The sequence below is a fragment of the Giraffa tippelskirchi genome, chromosome 6 (assembly GCF_054371585.1).
Source record: "Giraffa tippelskirchi isolate mGirTip1 chromosome 6, T2T-mGirTip1v1.2.pri, whole genome shotgun sequence".
Classification (NCBI taxonomy): domain Eukaryota; kingdom Metazoa; phylum Chordata; class Mammalia; order Artiodactyla; family Giraffidae; genus Giraffa; species Giraffa tippelskirchi.
The window spans coordinates 18,185,770-18,207,933 of record NC_137280.1 but is presented as its reverse complement, the minus strand read 5'-3'; the positions used below and the strand labels follow the sequence as shown (position 1 = coordinate 18,207,933).

The following is a 22,164-nucleotide window of genomic DNA, read 5'->3' as shown; positions in this document are numbered from 1 at the left end:
AATGTGACTGGAGATATATAATTTGGTGGGTACTTGCCCTTTACTAAAGATGTATAACTTTTTTTTTTTAACATCTGTGTATTTCTGAAGGTGTGCATGCTGTTTTGAAGACTGGAAATTGGGTACGGTACTGTATCTTTGATCTTGCCACAGGAAAAGCTGAACAGGAGAATAATTTCCCTACAAGCAGCATTGCTTTCCTTGGTCAGAACGAGAGGAATGTAGCCATTTTCACTGCTGGACAGGTATAGAGGCTTATTTTTGCTTTTGAAAATGTATATGACAACATCAGCTTTTTTGTGAAGCTGAGAGTTTGGTTCTAGTTTGCTTGTTATTAAACTGTTGAAGAATTTAGAATATTCAGCACATTTTTAATATTAAGTTTCTGTTTTGTCACTGTTACAAGTGTATATAGAATGTAATTTGAAAATAAATACACCTCTTGTAAAAGTCAGACATGTATTTGATTGGGAGCCAAACTTTATTATTTTCCCCTCTGTTATAGGAGTCTCCTATTATTCTTCGAGATGGAAATGGTACTATTTACCCAATGGCCAAAGATTGCATGGGAGGAATAAGGGATCCCGATTGGCTTGATCTTCCACCTATTAGTAGTCTTGGAATGGGTGTACATTCTTTAATAAATCTTCCTGCCAATTCAACAATCAAAAAGAAAGCTGCTATTATCATCATGGCTGTAGAGGTAATCTGGTTTTTTAAACTACTTGGCGTTTCAATTGAGAAGACCCTGCTGGAGTCTAGGGAAACAATTTTCAATAGATTATTCATTGCCCCTTCCCTATAGGAGCTAAAAGTGTATTAGGACAAGAGAGAGAAGTATACTATTGGTTACAGTGTGATATAAGTGTTGGGTAAGGTATGGACAAAATTGTAGAAGCACAAAAGGGAGGAGTTAAATTAGACTGTGACTGTAGAGGCTTCTCTGAGGAGGTGTTGCCCAGACATAGTTTTAAACAATCAGGTAGGTGTTTCCTGGACATGGGATAAAGGTAGGAGGTGTTATCCCAGGCATGAAGAGCAGCCTTTGTGAATCTCAGTAATATATTGGGAGAACTTATACATTCTTTTCATTCTTTAAAACCAGAAGATATGGATCTATGAGTGGCATCTGATAAGGCAGATAAAGGGATTGGGGTGCCTTGTATGTTAATCTACAGGACCTGAACATTCCCTTGAAAGCTAGGAGGAGAGGGTTTTAAGCTGCTGTGGTTTTTGTTTGTTTTTTTAAAGAAGATGAGCAGTGGATGGAGAAGCAGCAGAAGTTTAGAGACCAGATAAAAAAGCTAATGTAATTATTCATATTAGAAACAAAGTAAGCTTGGACTCTTGGAAATGAGGAGGGGATGGACTTAAGAGATCTTAAGGAAGTAGCTTTAAAGCTCAATGACAGGATGGCAGCAGTAAACAAAAGGAAGGGGTTTTTAAAGCTTTGATTTAGGTGTGGTTGATGGAGAGATGAGAAATAGAAACAAATGGGATAAGGAGAGAAGATGAGTTTAGTTTTGAACATACTGTGGTTGAGATGTTTTTATTTGTTAGATGTGGAGGCAGCACTGCTGGAAGTTATTGGAGCAATTTGAGCAGAGATTGACCTGATTTGCCTAACATTTTCAAAATACCACTGTTGGCACACTGAGAATACAAGGGGGATAGTTTGGAAGTAAGGAGGCCAGTCAGGTGGAAGGTGCTGTTGGCTTGGCCCAGGAGGTGGAATGATGAGTGACTAGACTCTAGATATACTAGAAATGTTTTAAAGTAGATCCAACAGGATTTACTTATGGCTAAATACAGGGTGTCATACAGAGTAAGAGGGAGAACGGTTTTGGAAGAATGATGTTGCCATTTATCGAGATGAGGACACTAAGCATGAATGAAGCAAGTTCAGGAGGGTAACATCAAGTTTGTTTAAGTTTAAGGTTTTCTGTTTTTGACTGCACTGGGTCTTTGTTGTGGCACACGAGCTTTCTCTAGTTGTGGAGCTCGGGCTTAGTTGCCCCACAGCATGTGGGATCTTAGTTTCCCAATCAGGATGAAATGTGCAGATTCTTATCCACTAGACCACCACGGAAGTCTCTAAGATTCGTGTTAGATACCTAAGAGGAGTTAGTGAAGAGAGAGTTGGGTGTGAAAGTTGGAAGACCAGGAAGAGAGAGGACCAAATGGGGAAGTGTACTTAGGAGCTGTCAGGATATCTGTGATATTTAAAGGAATTAATCTGCATGAGATTACTAAAGTCTTGGAGAAGGAAAAACCTAAGGACTGAGCCATTGGAATAGTCTCAGCATTTAAATGCCAAGAGGTCAAGAGGAACCTGTATAAAGGGACTGGGAAGAGTTGGAGGAAAACTAGAATGAGTGTTGTCTTGGAAGCTAAGCCAAGAGCATGTGTCAAGCGGGATGGGTTGTTCAAGTGTATCATGTGATGCTGTAGGCCAGTGAGCCTTCACATCATTTAAAAATTCTTGATTTGTTGCCAACATTCCAAGTCACAAGATTTATATTTAAAATTCAGATTTTCAGTTTCTCTTAAAAAATTAGAAGACTTGGTAACATTGGACCATCACAGAACATTAATCTGCTCCTCTTAGGGGGCTGTGCATGGTCTCTCCAGCTCATTGGAGAGAATGTTTAAGATCTGTTGCTCTGCATTCAGTGTTAGTCACCATTTATTACATGGTTTATGTTACCTTTTTTTTTTTTCAACCAGTTTCCAACATTCATTTTATACTATTTCAAGTGCTTTTGTAGGCCTATGATTCTATGAACCCTGCACTTCGTCAGCATCTTAATGGTAAAGATAAAACGTGCCATCATCCTAGGGGCAGGGATGAAGTGTGTCATCATCTATCTTTGTACTTCATTTACCAGGACTTGGTGCACAGTAGACATGCAAGAAATTTTTGCCAAACTCTGTGCCTTTTGTTGGACTTCCCAGGTGACTCAGAGGTAAAGAACCCACGTGCCAGTGCAGGAAACACAGGAGATGTGGGTTTTATCCCTGAGTTGACAAGGAAATGGCATCCCACTCCAGTATTCTTGCCTGGAAAATCCCATTGACGGAGCCTGGCAGGTTATAGTCCATGGGTTCATAAAGAGTCAGACACGACTGAGCGTGCACACACGCTGCCTTTTGTTATAAGAATAAGTGACAGCATATAGTGATGCAGAATAAACTGTCTTGCTTAGACATAGTAAGTGTGGTATTGATACTGTCAGCATAATGGTCCCTGTATGGTCCAGCAGGTTGGAGATGAGAGGTCCTGTAGAGTTGAAGCTCCTGCTTCCAATCAGATGACTGATTTGTTTGAAAATATTTGCTATCACAGCCATGTGCAGTAAAATATCTTAATTTTAGTTATTTCAAAATGTTCTATGCTTTTTATTCGAGAGACTTTGACATATTCTCTCAATGTTTTAATTAATGCATATTTGCCACTGCTGCTGCTGCTGCTGCTGAGTCGCTTCAGTCGTGTCCGACTCTGTGCGACCCTATAGACGGCAGCCCACCAGGCTCTGCCGTCCCTAGGATTCTCCAGGCAAGAATACTGGAGTGGGTTGCCATTTCCTTCTCCAGTGCATGAAAGGGAAAAGTGAAAGTGAAGTCGCTCAGTCGTGTCCGACTCTTAGCGACCCCATGGACTGTAGCCTACCAGGTTCTTCCGTCCATGGGATTTTCCAGGCAAGAGTACTGGAGTGGGGTGCCATTGCCTTCTCCGATATTTGCCACTAGATTTTGACAAATTTAGTCCTGTGTGGCCCATCTCATGTTCTTGAACTGGAGTGTGTCATTTATGGGGTCACTTCAGAGCCATAGTTAGTTCCACAGTCCAAATGGCCTATCTCACATGTGTCACATACTGAAAACAGCTTTTTTGGTAGTTTGTAAAGAGGTGGCAAGTTCAAAAGCATTCAAAAGTTCTTTCTTTTGTATTTCCATATATTCTTTTCCCACCTGCTTTCCTCCAATTCCTAATTTTAGTTAAACAAGTTTTCTTATTTTCCTTCACTAATGCTTCACATTCAGTCCATTAAGTATCCTATAACTATAGTTTACATTCTGAAAAAATACATTTCAACTCTGGTATATTAACTCTGTGTCTTAGTTTCTTTAACAGGCTGCTAAGGTCAGAGTGACTTCAACAACTGAAATTTGCTTTTCATAGTTCAGGAAGGTGGGAAATTCAAGATCAAGGCATGGGCGGATTTGGGGTCTGATATGTTCTTTCTTGATTCATGGATGGTCGTGTGTCCTCACACACTGTGAGGGGGGAACTCTGGTCTCTTTAGGCCCCTTTAAAGGCACTGATCACCTTCATGAAGACTCCACCCTCATAACCTAATCACTGTCCAAAGGCACTACCTCCAGATACCATCACCTTGGGGATTATTAGGCTTCAGCATGAATTGGAAGGGAGCAAATACTCAGTCCCTAGCATGCTGTTTCTCAGGTAGAAAATGATATAATCCATAAATAGTTTATCATTACTCCCTTGTCTTTGACAATGAAGTGTGTATTAGCTGTCACCTTTGGGGAAGTGCATCTGTCGTGATTTCTGGGGAGATAAAGGTTTTCGTTTTCACAGTGTGATGTAATCTTAGAGAGCACAGGAAGGTGAGAATAAGCTTGGAGTGAAATGTATACCCTGCGCTTAATTGGCTAAAAATATTAATAGGGTTCTAGTTTGCTAGTTATATATGGCGTAAATAAGGGTTCTGTAAACTACGATCTGTGGGACTTCCCAGATGGTGCTAGTGGTAGAGAACCCACCTGCCAACACAGGAAAGAGATACGGGGTCAGTCCCTGGGTTGGGAAGATGCCCTGGAAGAGAAAACGGCAACCCACTCTGGTAATTCTTGCCTGGAGAATCTGATGGATAGGGGAGCCTGGCAGGCTACAGTCCATAGCGTCGCACAAAGTCGGACATAACTGAAGCAACAGCACACACAAAAACTACGATCTGTAGGTCCAGTCCGGCCCCTCCCATTCATCATTTGCACATTGTACATCTGACTGATTTCCTGGTGCAGTTACCGAGTTGAGTTAGTTGCAGAAGCTGAAAATATTTACTGATCTTTTGCAGATCACTCTTCCATTCCTGTCAGTTGTTGTTTCTGCTTAAGGATATCTTTTTAAGTTCAGCTTCTTTTACCAGGTCACCTTAAATTGTCTCTACTTTCTGCAGAGCTGATTTTATTATTGTGTTGGCCATGTGAAATTTTTGACACATATATTGTACTATACAAATGCATTGAAGTTTTTTTCCTAATTTGTCTGAGCACAGAAACAAACCTTGATGCAGCACATCCTGCGCTGTGACTATGAGGCCTGTCGACAGTATCTTATGAATCTTGAGCAAGCGGTGGTTTTAGAGCAGAACCTACAGATGCTGCAGACGTTCATCAGCCACAGATGTGATGGAAATAGAAATATTTTGCACGCTTGTGTATCCGTTTGCTTTCCAACCAGCAATAAGGAAACTAAAGAAGAAGAGGGTGAGATTAAGAACTATAACATGATCTTTAAAAGGAATTTTGGGCAATTTTGAAAATACAAAAGTTACTGAAAGAAAAGAAAATCACTGTAAAGAATTTGTATATGGCTTCGTATATGTATTTTCACTTGGCTTTGTAAAATTTTGGAGTTTCAGAAGGTAACATTCTCAAAAGGTAAAAATGCCTGTTCTCTTGACAGGATGAGTATATAACATGAGTAAGTAAAATTTTCATCAGTGTGTTTCTGTTGCCTTAAATTCTCTTTTTGTTTAGTACAAACTATATATATATAGAATCCTTAAGAGCTTTACTGGTTCTATAATTGCAGCTGACTTTTATTACCATGGGACTTATTTATCAAGTTAAGTCAAATTATATGGAGGCAAATTTTATCCCAATTTTTAGAATGTAGAGGAGAAAATAAAATAGTTATTAGATGTTTTTGGAAAAGTAAATAAGCTTTTCTTTTTGCCATACGGTTTCTAATTGGCTGATTAAAGGGGGAAAACTGAAAACCTGAAGTGCAATTGTGTAATTCAAAATGGTTTTCCTTATTTTGAATTCTACTGATGACATTCTGGTAGCTAAATTTTTGAACAGTGGTTTGCAAGTTTCTGACTTTATTCTTTATCATTGACTGACTAGAGGTTTATAGTTCAGTTCAGTCGCTCAGTCGTGTCCGACTCTTTGCAACTCCGTGAATTGCAGCACGCCAGGCCTCCCTGTCCATCACCAACTCCCTGAGTCCACCCAAACCCATGTCCATCAAGTCGGTGATGCCATCCAGCCATCTCATCCTCTGTCATTCCCTTCTCCTCCTGCCCCCGATCCTTCCCAGCATTAGGGTCTTTTCAAATGAGTCAACTCTTTGCACGAGGTGGCCAAAGTATTGGAGTTTCAGCTTCAACATCAGTCCTTCCAGTGAACAACCAGGACTGATCTCCTTTAGGATGGACTTGTTAGATCTTCCTGCAGTCCAAGGGACTCTCAAGAGTCTTCTCCAACACCACAGTTCAAAAGCATCAATTCTTCGGCGCTCAGCTGTCTTCACTGTCCAACTCTCAAATCCATACATGACCACTGGAAAAACCATAGCCTTCACTAGATGGACCTTTGTTGGCAAAGTAATGTCTCTGCTTTTAAATATGCTATCTAGTTGGCCATAACCTTCCTTCCAAGGAGTAAGCGTCTTTTAATTTCATGGCTGCAATCACCATCAGCAGTGATTTTGGAGCCCAAAAAAATAAAGTCTGAAACTGTTTCCACTGTTTCCCCATCTACTTCCCATGAAGTGGTGGGACCAGATGCCATGATCTTAGTTTTCTGAACGTTGAGCTTTAAGCCAACTTTTTCACTCTCCTCTTTCACCTTCATCAAGAGGCTCTTTTGTTCTTCTTCACTTTCTGCCATAAGGGTGGTGTCATCCGCATATCTGAGGTTATTGATATTTCTCCCAGCAATCTTGATTCCAGCTTGTGTTTCTTGCACCCCAGCATTTCTCATGATGTACTCTGCATATAAGTTAAATAAGCAGGGTGACAGTATACAGCCTTGACGCACTCCTTTTCCTATTTGGAACCAGTCTGTTGTTCCATGTCCAGTTCTAACTGTTGCTTCCTGACCTGCATACAGGTTTCTCAAGAGACAGGTCAGGTGGTCTGGTAGTCCCATCTCTTTCAGAATTTTCCACAGTTTATTGTGATCCACACAGTCAAAGGCTTTGGCATAGTCAATAAAGCAGAAATAGATGTTTTTCTGGAACTCTCTTGCTTTTTCAATGATCCAGCAGATGTTGGCAATTTGATCTCTGGTTCCTCTGCCTTTTCTAAAACCAGCTTGAGTCAATAAAGCAGAAATAGATGTTTTTCTGGAACTCTCTTGCTTTTTCGATGATCCAGCAGATGTTGGCAATTTGATCTCTGGTTCCTCTGCCTTTTCTAAAACCAGCTTGAACATCTGGAAGTTCACGGTTCACGTATTGCTGAAGCCTGGCTTGGAGAATTTTGAGGTTTACTTTACTAGCATGTGAGATGAGTGCAATTGTGCGGTAGTTTGAGCATTCTTTGGCATTGCCTTTCTTTGGGATTGGAACAAAGACTGACCTCTTCCAGTCCTGTGGCCACTGCTGAGTTTTCCAGATTTGCTGGCATATCGAGTGCAGCACTTTCACAGCATCACCTTTGAGGATTTGACATAGCTCAACTGGAATTCCATCACCTCCACTAGCTTTGTTCGTAGTGATACTTTCTAAGGCCCACTTGACTTCACATTCCAGGATGTCTGGCTCTAGGTGAGTGATCACACCATCGTGATTATCTGCGTCGTGAAGATTTTTTTTGTACAGTTCTTCTGTGTATTCTTGCCACCTCTTCTTAATATCTTCTGCTTCTGTTAGGTCCATACCATTTCTGTCCTTTATCGAGCCCATCTTTGCATGAAATGTTCCTTTGGTATCTCTGATTTTCTTGAAGAGATCTCTAGTCTTTCCCAATCTGTTGTTTTCCTCTATTTCTTTGCACTGATTGTTGAGGAAGGCTTTCTTATCTCTCCTTGCTATTCTTTGGAACTCTGCATTCAGATGGGAATATCTTTCCTTTTCTCCTTTGCTTTTTGCTTCTCTTCTCTTCCAAGCTATCTGTAAGGCCTCCTCAGACAGCCATTTTGCTTTTTTGCATTTCTTTTCCACGGGGATTTTCTTGATCCCTGTCTCCTGTACAATGTCATGAACCTCTGTCCATAGTTCATCAGGCACTCTGTCTATCAGGTCTAGACCCTTAAATCTATTTGTCACTTCCACGGTATACTCATAAGGGATTTGATCTAGGTCATACCTGAGTGGTCTAGTGGTTTTCCCTACTTTCTTCAATTTAAGTCTGAATTTGGCAATAAGCAGTTGATGATCCGAGCCACAGTCTGCTCCCGGTCTTGTTTTTGCTGACTGTATAGAGCTTCTCCATCTTTGGCTGCAAAAAATATAATCAGTCTGATTTCGGTGTTGACCATCTGGTGATGTCCACGTGTAGATTCTTCTCTTGTGTTGTTGGAATAGGGTGTTTGCTATTACCAGTGCGTTCTCGTGGCAAAACTCTATTAGCCTTTGCCCTGCTTCATTCTGTACTCCAAGGCCAAACTTGCCTGTTATGCCAGGTGTTTCTTGACTTCCTACTTTGGCATTCCAGTCCCCTGTAATGAAAAGGACATCTTTTTTGAGTGTTAGTTCTAAAAGGTCTTGTAGGTCTTCATAGAAGCGTTCAACTTCAGCTTCTTCGGCATTACTGGTTGGGGCATAGACTTGGATTACCGTGATATTGAATGGTTTGCCTTGGAAACGAACAGAGATCATTCTATCATTTTTGAGATTGCATCCAAGTACTGCATTTCGGACTCTTTTGTTGACCATGATGGCTACCTCATTTCTTCTAAGGTATTCTTGCCCACAGTAGTAGATATAATGGTCATCTGAGTTAAATTCACCCATTCCAGTCCATCTTATGCATGCTTCCTGATAATTCATGTTAAAAGTCATAGTTCAATCTAGCTTAAGTGTTTATTCCTCTGAGGAGGCAAAATTAAGCTGTTATCCCTTGTATGTGAATTAGAACACTAAAACAGCAGTTAGCATTTAATGGCTTGTACATACTTAATCTCTTAATTATTTTTTGATGTTTAAATTGATCCTAATTTTTTCTCTTATGTTTCAGAAGCAGAGCGCTCTGAAAGAAACACATTTGCAGAAAGACTTTCTGCTGTTGAGGCCATTGCAAATGCAATATCAGTTGTTTCAAGTAATGGCCCAGGTAATCGGGCTGGATCATCAAGTAGCCGAAGGTAATGTGATTTTTACCAGGGAAGTTCAGTTGATGGAAATGTAATCCAAGTACAGAAAGAAACGTATCTGTTATCGCTCATATGCATGAATTGGTGGGTCCTTTTGTTTTGTTTTTTGTTCCTCCCAATATCAGTCTGGGAAAAATATTTGACAGTATCTTGTATTTAGGTAGGATCTAGGATCTTTCAAAAATTTGAGGTAATTTAGACAAGTAGTTTAAACTTGATTCTTTGAATGTGTTTTAAATTTTTCATCATTCTTTTTTCCTAGGAAGTTATTTTCTTTAGTTGGATAACAATATAATAATTGAAAGAACCTCAATCTTTTATTTTCAGATTGTTTACTTAGCTCAGTCTCTCAGATATACTAATGATCTGGAAAGAAAAGAAAAGCTGGTGTATATTACGAGTGTTCGGTATTTAAAATTTTCAGGCTTTCAGAGTTCTGGGATGGACAAAACTTACAACACATTAAAAATTACTAGATGTTTGAATAGATGAAGACTATAAAGAATTCAGGATATAGGTGTTTCTTTTTTTTCCTGAAGAGAATAAGCACATTTATATTAGACATGAGAGCCAGAATTCTTGGATGCTTCACAAATCATTAATGTGGAAGCACTGCTTACTTTGCTCATGTTATAAAGTCAGCTTAAAATGAAGACTCTCTTTTCCTATTTGCTGTTCTATATTCAACTCTCCCTTTTAAAAATGATTCTTCTAAAATTGGTTCAAACCTGAGAACTTCCCAGGTTCAAAAACATTCTGAGGTGAGATTTATCAAAAACTATTCATGGATGACCAAATTATAATTTAAAACCATACAGAAACATTATGTAGACTATGCAAAATGGAAATTATCACCAGCTTATTTATTCAGTACTACACTAGGCAGACAAAGTGTTTGGTCTAAAATGGAAAGCGGCTTAAATTCTTCATGAAGAAATTAGTGTCTGAATTATTTCAGGTATTTCATTTCCTCAGGGAAAATACAGGTTGAAATCAAGTTGGACTCTGATATGGTTGGTCCAATACCAGTGCTGCCATCTTTTTTTCATGTAAGGATTATTTTGAAGGCAAAGACTAAAAGGAGCTTCAAGAGTGGGTGATGTGTTGCTCACAGAAATAATTTGCAGAGTAAGCTCCTTTGAGGCATTTGCCGAAGATTTCACTGCAGTGCTCTTAACCAGTTCAAACTCAGGGCTGCCGGTTGAACAGATGAAAGCACAGGATTCTTATTATCCACGCCGGGCAGTAGGAAGTCCACAGACTCTGCTTCATTGAAGTGAAACCCTCCTCTAGCCTACAATGGATTTTCTAGGCGATGCCCCTTGATGAGTATGCAGGCTGGGATTCATGAGCTGTAAGCTCAAAACCGATGCAGTTTCAATATTGAATGGAGTACTGTTAAATGCCTTCAGATGATGATTTGACTGAGAAGTTTTGTTATGTGACTGAATAGTGCCTGAGTTCAAAGGGCAGATTTAGTGGAAGGCTTGATTGATGCATCTGATTGCAGGTGTATATACTCTAGAGATTATTAATCTGGAAGACACATGACCTTCGCTTTTTTGTCACAGTGGTATGTTTGAACATGACTGGATTCTAAGGCTTCTGTAGCATGGATATAACGTGCTTACAAAGAGGAAATTACATCATCCTTGAATTCTTCCATATTGTCAGAAAATACGATGACTCCAGGCAAGCCTATACGAAGAAATGTCAAAACTCTGAATCTTAGCAGCCAAGGTGGTATCTCCTCAGTATTGTCCTCAGCCACTGAGGATACAGGTGAATCTTCATGAATTGTGTACAACATCTTGAAGAATAATTTTCTTTTTTTGTTTTTTGTTTTTTGTTTTTTTTGTTTTGAAAGAATCTGTAAGAGGAGCTGGGCATTGTACTTAAAAATGTTCCCAAGACCTAATGAAGAAAAGAGGTTCAGGACAATTTTTTTAAATGACAAGGAATGACCCCTCATTTAATATTGAATTGACTACATCACAACAACAGAGTTGGGAGTTTGCAAGTTCAAGATGAGACTATGGTCTCAATTTATCTTCATACTTAATCTGCTCTAAGCTAGAGATTGGAGAATAGCCCATATGTTTTGTTCGGCCTGTGCAATGTTAAATTTTTTTTTTTCTTTAACATTTGAATGCCTTTAGATGAGCATGCACACTTCTAGTTTGCCATGACCCCCTACTTCTTACACCTAACTGTCCTTTTCCTCAGTTTATTTTACTTTCCAGGCCCAGTAGGCATTGCGTTTGTGACCCTGGTGTAAGCATTCTTCTCGATAAGCCCAAAACATGCATTTATTTTCAGGTGATTTGCAGTGCTTCCCAATTATTGCTGACTCTTTCTCTCTCTCTGTGTTTTGAGTAAGACACATTAGGATACCAAGTGTCTGTGTTGAGCTTAATTAAAATTGTGTCGGAGCATCACAGTGTGAACAGTCACCCGGGCGTGTGCTGTTTTGATAGCACTGCCGTGCTCTGTGGGTGATGTCTTGGACAAGGAGGTGACCTTGACTGAAATAAGTCACTATGCCCTGCTCCCCTCCATATTATAAAAGCTCTTGGACTCAGATTTCTAAATTGGGAGAGAGAGGACATGTTACCATAAAAGAATTAATTGTAGGTATTTTTTAATAGTGCATACTATAATGACTAACATATTTTTTAGACATTAAAATTTACTTTGCAGAATCTTTTTTTACTTTGCAAAAAAGTTACTCTAGCGAAAGATATATTATCATACACAAGCCTTATAGTGTAGATATGTTCCTGAAGGTAGCTTCTAAAAGAAATTTTGGTAAATGCTTTAAAAAATCTTTTTCTTTATGAAACTGAAAGTGTACTGGTCTGGAGAAACACATTTACCCTTGGAATAAATTCAAGCATTAATACAAATTACTCTGAATTACTTATTTGCAGACATATAATGTGTACGTGGTAAGATGTTAGGTTTTTCACATCAGAAATGTCATGTCTTTGGGATTAAATCTGCCTGGGAGAAAGAAGTCCCTGATGTGTGGCCTGGCCCTTAAAACTGAATTCTTTCTTTTTATTTATTTAAAAGCTCTAAAATCGTGGCCGAGTGAAGGGATTTGCCTTATGCGCTCTCTCAATTGCTGCTAGTTCTTAATGTATTAATTTTGTAGCCTTTGTAAGCTTTTATTCAGAGGTGCAGATTTTGTACAGGTAGTTCACTAGTTCCCCTAATGAAGTCTTGTGTTTGTGATTATTTTTTAGTGATGTGCACACCTGTGCCATATTTTTTTCCATATAGCAGGAAGAAAAATATATCCATGCCCAGACAGTAATCTAATAACATATTTTATAAGCTCCAATTTCATTCTTTAATTTCCTTGGGACGAAGTTGTATTGTTAAAAAAACTTTTTTTGTATAAAAAATAAATCTAAATTGGTCTTTGTTTGAAAACTACTTACTGTGTGGGTATTAGTTCACTTGCTTTTGAGATCACAGAAAAGGGATTTAGTGGGCTAACAGTATTGGTTTTGTGCTAATACATATGTTTTGTTAATGTCTATATTAAACTTAATTCTTACTGGTGATAAACAGGGGACAGAATATTTTTTGTTTTAATGTTCAGCTGTTCGTTTATCTTAACTGTATAAAAGATTATTTCTAATTTTACTTCACTGCAATTTTTGTTCCCTGTGCTTAAGTTTGTGTGGGAGCTTAATACAGTGGTTTTAAGTGCTGAACTGGGTTCTGGGATCCCTCAGTTGAATTTCTATCCCTTGCTGACTTATTTCGTGATTCCAGAATTGGCATTTGTGTCACTTTCCTGCCTGGAGTATTTGCTTGTAGAACAAACTTTGATCTCAGATGAGAAGTTCTGTGCACCTTATTATTACATTTAGACATAGTAGTGAGCTCTGGTTTTGTCCATGTTCTTCTAGTTTGAGATTACGGGAAATGATGAGACGTTCGTTGAGAGCAGCTGGTTTGGGTAGACATGAAGCTGGAGCTTCATCCAGTGACCACCAAGATCCAGTTTCACCCCCCATAGCTCCCCCTAGTTGGGTTCCTGACCCTCCTGCAATGGATCCTGGTAAGACCTGTTATTTTGTTTAGTGTTAAACAAAAAGATAATGTCATGAAAGAAAAGAAACATTTCAGTGGGGTATTTAGAAATCTGAAATAGTTAAAAATTGGCATAATGAGTATTATAACTAGTCTATGAAGATTTGGTTTAAGGTGTTTGTTAAGTTAAAAATTAAAATTCTATAAAGGCTTGTTAGATAGCCCTCTCCTACTGAAATACATATTTCTATACTGATAAGAAGCCAGTTAGTATTATATCAAGTCAATAATTTGCCCAAATTTTATAGTTTGGGAAAAAAGTTTCCACTTAAACCTCTGTCTGATTTGAGCTTCAGCTTGCAGAGAAAAGCCTTAAGGCCAGTTAAATGAACATGATAGGGATATGTTTCCTATAATGATGTACATCCTGCTGTTCTGTTTACTGAAAGATGGTGACATTGATTTTATCCTGGCCCCTGCTGTGGGATCTCTTACCACAGCAGCGACTGGCACCGGTCAAGGACCAAGCACCTCCACCATTCCAGGTGAGAATCTCTACTGTTTTATCTACTTGTGTATTTGGAAGATAAAATACACATTTTATATATAGATTTCTAGAGATCTACACTTTATCTCAAGGAGACTTTTCTTGGCTTGAAATATGTCTAATTCTCTGACTTATCTTCCATATGTCAGTGAAGTTATGGTGTGGTATGTGCATGCATTTCATCAGTTGAGATTTGTAAAATGTGTTGTTGTGTTTAAATTTTCTGTCATGAAGTTATTAACTTGTTACTAATACCAGAATATTTTTCTGGTGGTTTATTTGAAAGATCCTTGGTATGTTATTCTAGAATAGTCTTTTACTCTTGTTTTGTATACTCTTGTTTTGTTACCAAATGGATGTGCTTAATTACAGGTCCTTCCACAGAACCAGCTGTAGTAGAATCCAAGGATCGAAAGGCCAATGCTCATTTTATATTAAAATTGTTATGTGATAGTGTTGTTCTGCAGCCCTATCTTCGAGAACTGCTCTCTGCCAAGTAAGAAGTTTAATATACTTTTGATATAAAGATTTAGCTTAACTCCTTTTACTGTTAGGTCAGTCTTCTTGCCATATATGGAACAACAGTTATCTTAATTGAATTTAAGATAATTTATCACAGTCTCTCTTTAGTGAAAAAAAGCTTTCTGAATATAATACAGATAAACTAAATGAATACAGGGTGTATCTTTATATGTTAGCTTGATCAGGGTGTATATTTATTTGTTAAAAAGATCACGGTGTAGTTATCTGCAAATGTTGAATCCATAAGTTAGTTATATCACTGTCACCTGGAGAACTTTAAAAATTATACATCTTCTTCTCCAAGCTTTACACTAGAATTATGACTTTCTTGGTAAATATTCTGTTGTAAATGCTCATTAACCATTAATAGGTTACATCTCTACTTTTAGTATGATTGTTTATCTTCCTTTACAGACTCATAATGATTATGTAATAGTTATTAATCTGTGCCAAATTCTACTTGCATTAATTCTCTTATTCTAGATATAACTATCTGGAGTAGATAATTTTCAGCAATGGGCTTAGAGGTAATTAACTTGCGCAGAATCACAAAACCTAGTGAGTGGCATAGCTGGAATTCCAGACCTGGTCTGTGTCTTTATTACAGAACTGAAATTCCCAGTTATGACCCTTATGCCACCTTCCCTGCTTAAGTACAAGAAGATGTTTTTAGTTTTTTTTTATATTTGAGGGCAAGGGAGTTTTCCTGTTTAAGCCTTACTACTCTTAGGATGAAAATGACCACATTTATGAAATTATGATTATTTTAATGAAGGCTGCCCCATTAGTAAAATAAGTCTTTGGATTGTAAATATAATTATTACTACAGAAGCATCTTACTAATTTGTGGTTTGAGGCATAGATAAAAATTATATATATATATATATACACACACACACATATCTTTCTGCTTTTATTTCAGTTGTCATTTTTGTTGCATTTATGGTATTTTTAAGTATATTATCTTTGTATGATTTTTCTCATGTTGTCTGAAAAGTTATTCTATGTTCTTATTCCCTTTCTCTTTGTTATTAATCCATCTTGTATTTCTACAATTAATTTCTATTTTGCTAGTCCTTTATTTTAGTACCCTCACAATGGTTGACTTTTTCTTTCTTTATCTAAGAAAATATATATCTGGAAAATACCAGATTAATAAACTGATGTATTAATAAGCTGGTGTTAGGAGAGGTGGTGTTCTTTTGCCTGACATTTAGGTGAGAAATATAGAGATTATCAAACTGGCCCTTTTTTGCTTTTTTTATACTACAAATATAGGAGAATTTTCTAGAGTTGCTGACACAGTTTCCTGTGTGGTGTATTATTTACCGTGGAGATGACTCAGTTTTGTTTTTCTTTTTCTTAGTGAAGTAGAATTGACTTAAAATTATATTTGTTTCAGGTATACAACGTACTGATTAGATTTTTTTTCACATTACAAAATGATCATAAGTTTAGTTACCATCTCTCACTACAGAAAGTTATTATAGTATAGTTGATTATAGTTCCCTATGCTGTGCATTAGGTCTTCATGACTTATTTATTTTGTAACTGAAAGTTTGTACCTCAGTCTCCCTCACCTGTTTCATTCATTCCTCTAACCCCCTCCCCTCTGGCAACCACCAGTTTGTTCTCTGTATTTGTGAGTCTGTTCTGCCCAAGGCTTCCCTTTTCTCCACATCCTCGCCAGCACTTACTATTTGTTGTCTTTTTGGTAATAGCAATTCTGACAGGTGTGAGGTAATATCTTACTGTGGTTTGGTTTTGATTTGCATTTCCCTGATGTCTAATGATATTGAACATCTTTTCATGGGTCTCTTGGCCATCTGTTGTATATCTCCTTGGAATAATGTCTGTCTGTTCAGGTCTCCTGCCTAGTTTTTAACCAGATTGGGGTTTTTTTTGATGTGAATCGTATAGTTTGGATATTAACCCCTTATTGGATATGCCATGTGCGAACGTCTTCTCCCATTCAGTAGGCAGCGTTTTCCTTTTGTTGATGGTTTCCTTTGGTATGCAAAAGCTTTTTAGTTTGATGTAGTCTTATTTGTTTGATTGTGCTTTTGTTTCCCTTCCTGAAGAGACAGAGCCAAAAAAGAAAACTAAGACCAATGTCAAAGAGCATATTGCTTTTGTTTTCTTTTTTCTTTTAGAAGTCTTATGAGTTCAGGTCACACATTTAAGTTTTTTGTTTTTTGTTTTGTTTGTTTGTTTGTTTTTGAGGTTAATTTATGCTTTTATTTGCCAGTATAATTAACTACAGTGGCCTGCAGGCTTCTTTGATCTAAAAAAAAATACATTTTATATCACAATCCAACAAACACACACACACATATAATATGTATACATACATAAAAGTGAAACAAAAGTTTTGCTAAAAATGTCTACCCTGAGTGTTAGATTTTTTTTTGGAGAACTTTTTCTTTTTTTAAAGCAGTTTTAGGTTTACAATAATACTTGACAGGAACGTACAGAAATTCCCTATATACTGCCCTCCCCTCACATGAACAGCCATTATCAACAGAACGGTACCTCTTTTTTTCTTTTTAGACCAAGGATGACTGCACTGACACATAATCAAAACAACATTTAAGTTTTTAACCCTTTTTGAGTTTATTGTATGTTGTGAGAAAGTAGGCCAGTTTGATTCTTTTGCTGTTAGCTGTCCAGTTTCCTTAGTACTATTTATTGAAAAGACTGTCTTTTGTCCTTTGTATATTCTTACCTCTTTTGTCTTGGATTAATTGACCATGTAAGTGTGGGTTCATTTCTGGGCCCTCTATTCTGTTCCACTGACAGAATGTGTCTGTTTTTGTGCCAGTACCACACCATTTGATTACTGTAGCTTTGTTAGTACTGTTTGAAATCATCCAGCTTTGTTGTTTTTTGGTTCTTTTTTCTCCTCAAGATTGCTTTGGCTGTTTGGGATTTTTCGTGGTTTTGTTTTATTATTGTGTGAAAAATTTCATGTCTATTTTCGTAGAGATTTCATTAAATCAGTAGATTGCTTTGAATAGTATGGTTATTTCAGTAATATTAATTCTTCCAATCCATGAGCAAGGTTGATTTTTCCATTTGTGTCATCTTAAATTTCTTTCATCAGTGTCTTACTGTTTTCCAAGTATAGATCTTCTGCCTCCTTGGTTAGATGTATTCCTAGGTAGTTTATGATTTTTGATGCGATCATAAGTGAGACTGTTTTCTTAATTTCTTTTTCTGATACTTTGTGGTTAGTGTATAAAATGCAACAGATTTCTGCATATTACCTTAGTTTGCTACAACTTAATTCATTTATTTGTTCTAATTGCTTTTTGGTGGCATCTTGAGAATTTTCTGTATATAGTATATATCATCTACAAATAGTGATAATTTTACTTCTTTCCAGTTTGGATACCTTTTGTTCTTTTTCTTGTGTAACTGCTGTGGCTAGGACTGAAAATACTTGTTGAATAAAAGTGGTGAGAGTGGGTATCCTTGTTTGATCTGAGAGGACATGCTTTCAACTTTTCACCTTTTATTATGATGTTAGCTGTGGGCCTGTCATGGCCTTTATTATATTGAGATACATTCCCTCTATATCCACTTTCTAGAGAGTTTTATCATATGTTAAATTTTGTCTCAGTCCTTCTCTGTTTCTACTGAGATGACCATACCATTTTATTTTGTTATTTGTTAATATAGTATATTATATTGATTGATTTGTGGATATTGAACAGTACTTGCGTCCTAGGATAAATCCCCCGCCCCCTCCCAGCCCAGCCACTTCATTATAGTATATAATCCTTTTAGTAAATTGCTGCATCTGTCTTGCTGATATTTTATCTAGAGTTTTAGCCACTAGACCCAGGGAAGTCCCATGACTCTGTTTCATTCTTGATAATTGTTGTGTTCATATTGTCTATTTCTTTCTGATTCAGTCTTGGGAGATTGTATGTTTCTCGGTTTATCCATATCTTCTAAGTTGTCTATTTTATTGGTGTATAGTTGTTGGTAGTAAATCTCTTATGATGCTTTGTTACTTGTTTGGTGTAACTTCCCTTTGAATTCTGACTTTACTTATCTGAGCTTTTTCCTTGGTTGAGTCTGGCTAAAGGGACACATAAGTATACTTTGGAGTAACAGGAGGGAGAAATGTGTTCAATATACAGAAAGCAGCCTTATGAAGATTAAGTTTGAGTAGAACCATGAGAACTAGGGAGAAGGAACAACAACGTGGGGAAGTATGAGTATTTTAAGAAATCATAATTCATCCAGTTCAGAGTGAAAGATGAGAAGAGAACAATTGTGAGTGGATCTGAAAAAAAAAATAGGTCAAAATCGCCACTTTGGTCTCTGTTCTTTGGGCTTCAGTGCTCTGAATAAATGCCTTTGTTAGACTGTAATATTATCAAAGTGGGATTATAAGAATAATAATGAGATGGTGATATAAAAGAGATTAAAATAGGCAAGAGTAGAAAGGAGAGTCAAGTCAAGTATGTTTTATATGTCTATTATAGCCTTTAATATGTGTGTTGCAGTAAACTAAAGAGTTGTTGAAAATGGAAAAGAAAGATGCATTCAGTTCAGTTCAGTTCAGTCGCTCAGTCACGTCTGACTCTCTGCGACCCCATGAACCGCAGCACGCCAGGCCTCCCTGTCCATCATCAGCTCCCAGAGTCTACCCAAACCCATGTCCATCGAGTTGGTGATGCCATCCAACCATCCCATCCTCTGTCGTCCCATTCTCCTACCCTCAATCTTTCCCAGCATCAGGGTCTTTTCCAATAAGTCAGCTCTTCGCATGAGGTGGCCAAAGTATTGGAGTTTCAGCTTCAACATCAGTCCTTGCAATGAACACCCAGGACTGATCTCCTTTAGGATGGACTGGTTGGATCTCCTTGCAGTCCAAGGGACTCTCAAGAGTCTTCTCCAACACCACAGTTCACAAGCATCAATTCTTCGGTGCTCAGCTTTCTTTATAGTCCAACTCTCACATCCATACATGACCACTGGAAAAACCATAGCCTTCACTAGACGGACCTTTGTTGGCAAAGTAATGTCTCTGCCTTTTAATATGCTGTCTAGGTTGGTCATAACTTTCCTTCCAAGGACCAAGTGTCTTTTAATTTCTTGGCTGCAGTCATCATCTGCAGTGATTTTGGAGGCCAGAAAAATAAAGTCTGCCGCTGTTTCCACTGTTTCCCCATCTATTTGCCATGAAGTGATGGGACCAGATGCCATAATCTTAGTTTTCTGAATGCTGAGCTTTAAGCCAGCTTTTTCACTCTCCTCTTTCACTTTCATCAAGAGGCTCTTTAGTTCTTCTTCACTTTCTGCCATAAGGGTGGTGTCATCTGCATATCTGAAGTTATTGATATTTCTCCTGGCAATCTTGATTCTACCTTGTGCTTCCTCCAGCCCAGCATTTCTCATGATGTACTCTGCATATAAGTTAAATAAGCAGGGTGACAATATACAGCCTTGACACACTCCTTTTCCTATTTGGAACCAGTCTGTTGTTCCATGTCCAGTTCTAACTGTTGCTTCCTGACCTGCATACAGGTTTCTCAAGAGACAGGTCAGGTGGTCTGGTAGTCCCATCTCTTTCAGAATTTTCCACAGTTTATTGTGATCCACACAGTCAAAGGCTTTGGCATAGTCAATAAAGCAGAAATAGATGTTTTTCTGGAACTCTCTTGCTTTTTCGATGATCCAGCAGATGTTGGCAATTTGATCTCTGGTTCCTCTGCCTTTTCTAAAACCAGCTTGAACTTCTGGAAGTTCACGGTTCACGTATTGCTGAAGCCTGGCTTGGAGAATTTTGAGGATTACTTTACTAGCATGTGAGATGAGTGCAATTGTGCGGTAGTTTGAGCATTCTTGGGCATTGCCTTTTTTTGGGATTGGAATGAAAACTGACCTTTTCCAGTCCTGTGGCCACTGCTGGGTTTTCTAGATTTGCTGGCATATTGAGTGCAGCACTTTCACAGCGTCATCTTTCAGGATTTGAAATAGCTCAGCTGGAATTCCATCACCTCCACTAGCTTTGTTCGTAGTGATGCTTTCTAAGGCCCACTTGACTTCACATTCCAGGATGTCTGGCTCTAGGTGAGTGATCACACCATCGTGATTATCTGGGTCGTGAAGATCTTTTTTGTACAGTTCTTCTGTGTATTCTTGTCACCTCTTCTTAATATCTTCTGCTTCTGTTAGGTCCCTACCATTTCTGTCCTTTATCAAGCCCATCTTTGCATGAAATGTTCCCTTGGTATCTCTAATTTTCTTGAAGAGATCTCTAGTCTTTCCCGTTCTGTTGTTTTCCTCTATTTCTTTGCATTGATCGCTGAGAAAGGCTTTCTTATCTCTCCTTGCTATTCTTCGGAACTCTGCATTCAAATGGGAATATCTTTCCTTTTCTCCTTTGCTTTTCACTTCCCTTCTTTTCACAGCTATTTGTAATGCCTCCTCAGACAGCCATTTTACTTTTTTAGCATTTCTTTTTCTTGGGGATGGTCTTGATTCCTGTCTCCTGTACAATGTCACCAACCTCCATCCATAGTTCCTCAGGCACTCTATCAGATCTAGTCCCTTAAATCTATTTCTCACTTACACTGTATGATCATAAGGGATTTGATTTAGGTCATACCTGAATGGTCTGGTAGTTTTCTTCACTGTCTTCAATTTTAGTCTGAATTTGGCAATAAGGGGTTCATGATCTGAGCCACAGTCAGCTCCTGGTCTTTTTTTTGCTGACTGTATAGAGCTTCTGCATCTTTGGCTGCAAAGAATATAATCAATCTGATTTCGGTGTCGGCCATCTGGTGATGTCCGTGTGTAGAGTCTTCTCTTGTGTTGTTGGAAGAGGTTGTTTGCTATGACCAGTGTGTTGTCTTGGCAGAACTCTATTAGACTTTGTCCTGCTTCATTCTGTACTCCAAGGCCAAATTTGCCTGTTACTCCAGGTGTTTCTTGACTTCCTACTTTTGCATTCCAGTCCCCTATAATGAAAAGGACATCTTTTTTGGGTGTTAGTTCTAGAAGGTCTTGTAGGTCTTCATAGAACTGTTCAACTTCAGCTTCTTTGGTGTTACTGGTTGGGGCATAGACTTGGATTACCGTGATATTGAATGGTTTGCCTTGGAAACGAACAGAGATCATTCTGTGGTTTTTGAGATTGCATCCAGGTACTGCATTTTGGACTCTTGTTGACTATGATGGCTGCTCCATTTCTTGGGATTCTTGCCCACAGTAGTAGATATAATGGTCATGTGAGTTAAATTCACCCATTCCAGTCCATCTTAGTTCGCTGATTCCTAGAATGTCGATGTTCATTCTTGCCATCTCCTGTTTGAGCACTTCCAATTTGCCTTGATTCATGGACCTAACATTCCAGGTTCCTATGCAATATTGCTCTTTATAGCATCAAACCTTGCTTCTATCACCAGTCCCATTCACAACTGGGTGTTGTCTTTGCTTTGGCTCCATCCCTTCTTTTTTTCTGGAGTTATTTCTCTACTGATCTCCAGTACCATATTTTGGTTTAGGTGAAAGACTTCGTGAAGAATCCACATTTTTTGTCTGAGGTTACTTGGGACAGTGTTACTGTTGGGTGACATAGATAAGTTAGGTAGAGAACAGTTTTGAAGAGAAAGATTATTTGAGTTTTAGATATGTTGAATGTAAAGTATCACTGGGAAATCTTAAATAGGCTTATCAAA

The 22,164-nt window shown here is 38.1% G+C and overlaps 1 protein-coding gene across 17 annotated transcripts in view; it reads left to right on the top strand.

Moving 5' to 3' along the window:
* UBR5 (ubiquitin protein ligase E3 component n-recognin 5) overlaps positions 1-22,164 on the top strand; it is a 151,456-nt gene that overhangs the window by 86,772 nt on the left and 42,520 nt on the right. For 10 of the 17 annotated variants that reach the window (XM_081503488.1, XM_081503486.1, XM_081503487.1 and 7 more), the window contains exons 19-25: positions 91-245; positions 506-703; positions 5,304-5,514; positions 9,216-9,342; positions 13,275-13,426; positions 13,848-13,943; positions 14,318-14,441. In XM_081503488.1, coding sequence (XP_081359614.1) covers positions 91-245; positions 506-703; positions 5,304-5,514; positions 9,216-9,342; positions 13,275-13,426; positions 13,848-13,943; positions 14,318-14,441 — 1,063 coding nt within the window. The remainder of the gene's footprint in view (positions 1-90; positions 246-505; positions 704-5,303; positions 5,515-9,215; positions 9,343-13,274; positions 13,427-13,847; positions 13,944-14,317; positions 14,442-22,164) is intronic. The other 7 variants (XM_081503495.1, XM_081503496.1, XM_081503492.1 and 4 more) reach the window with 1 other exon arrangement.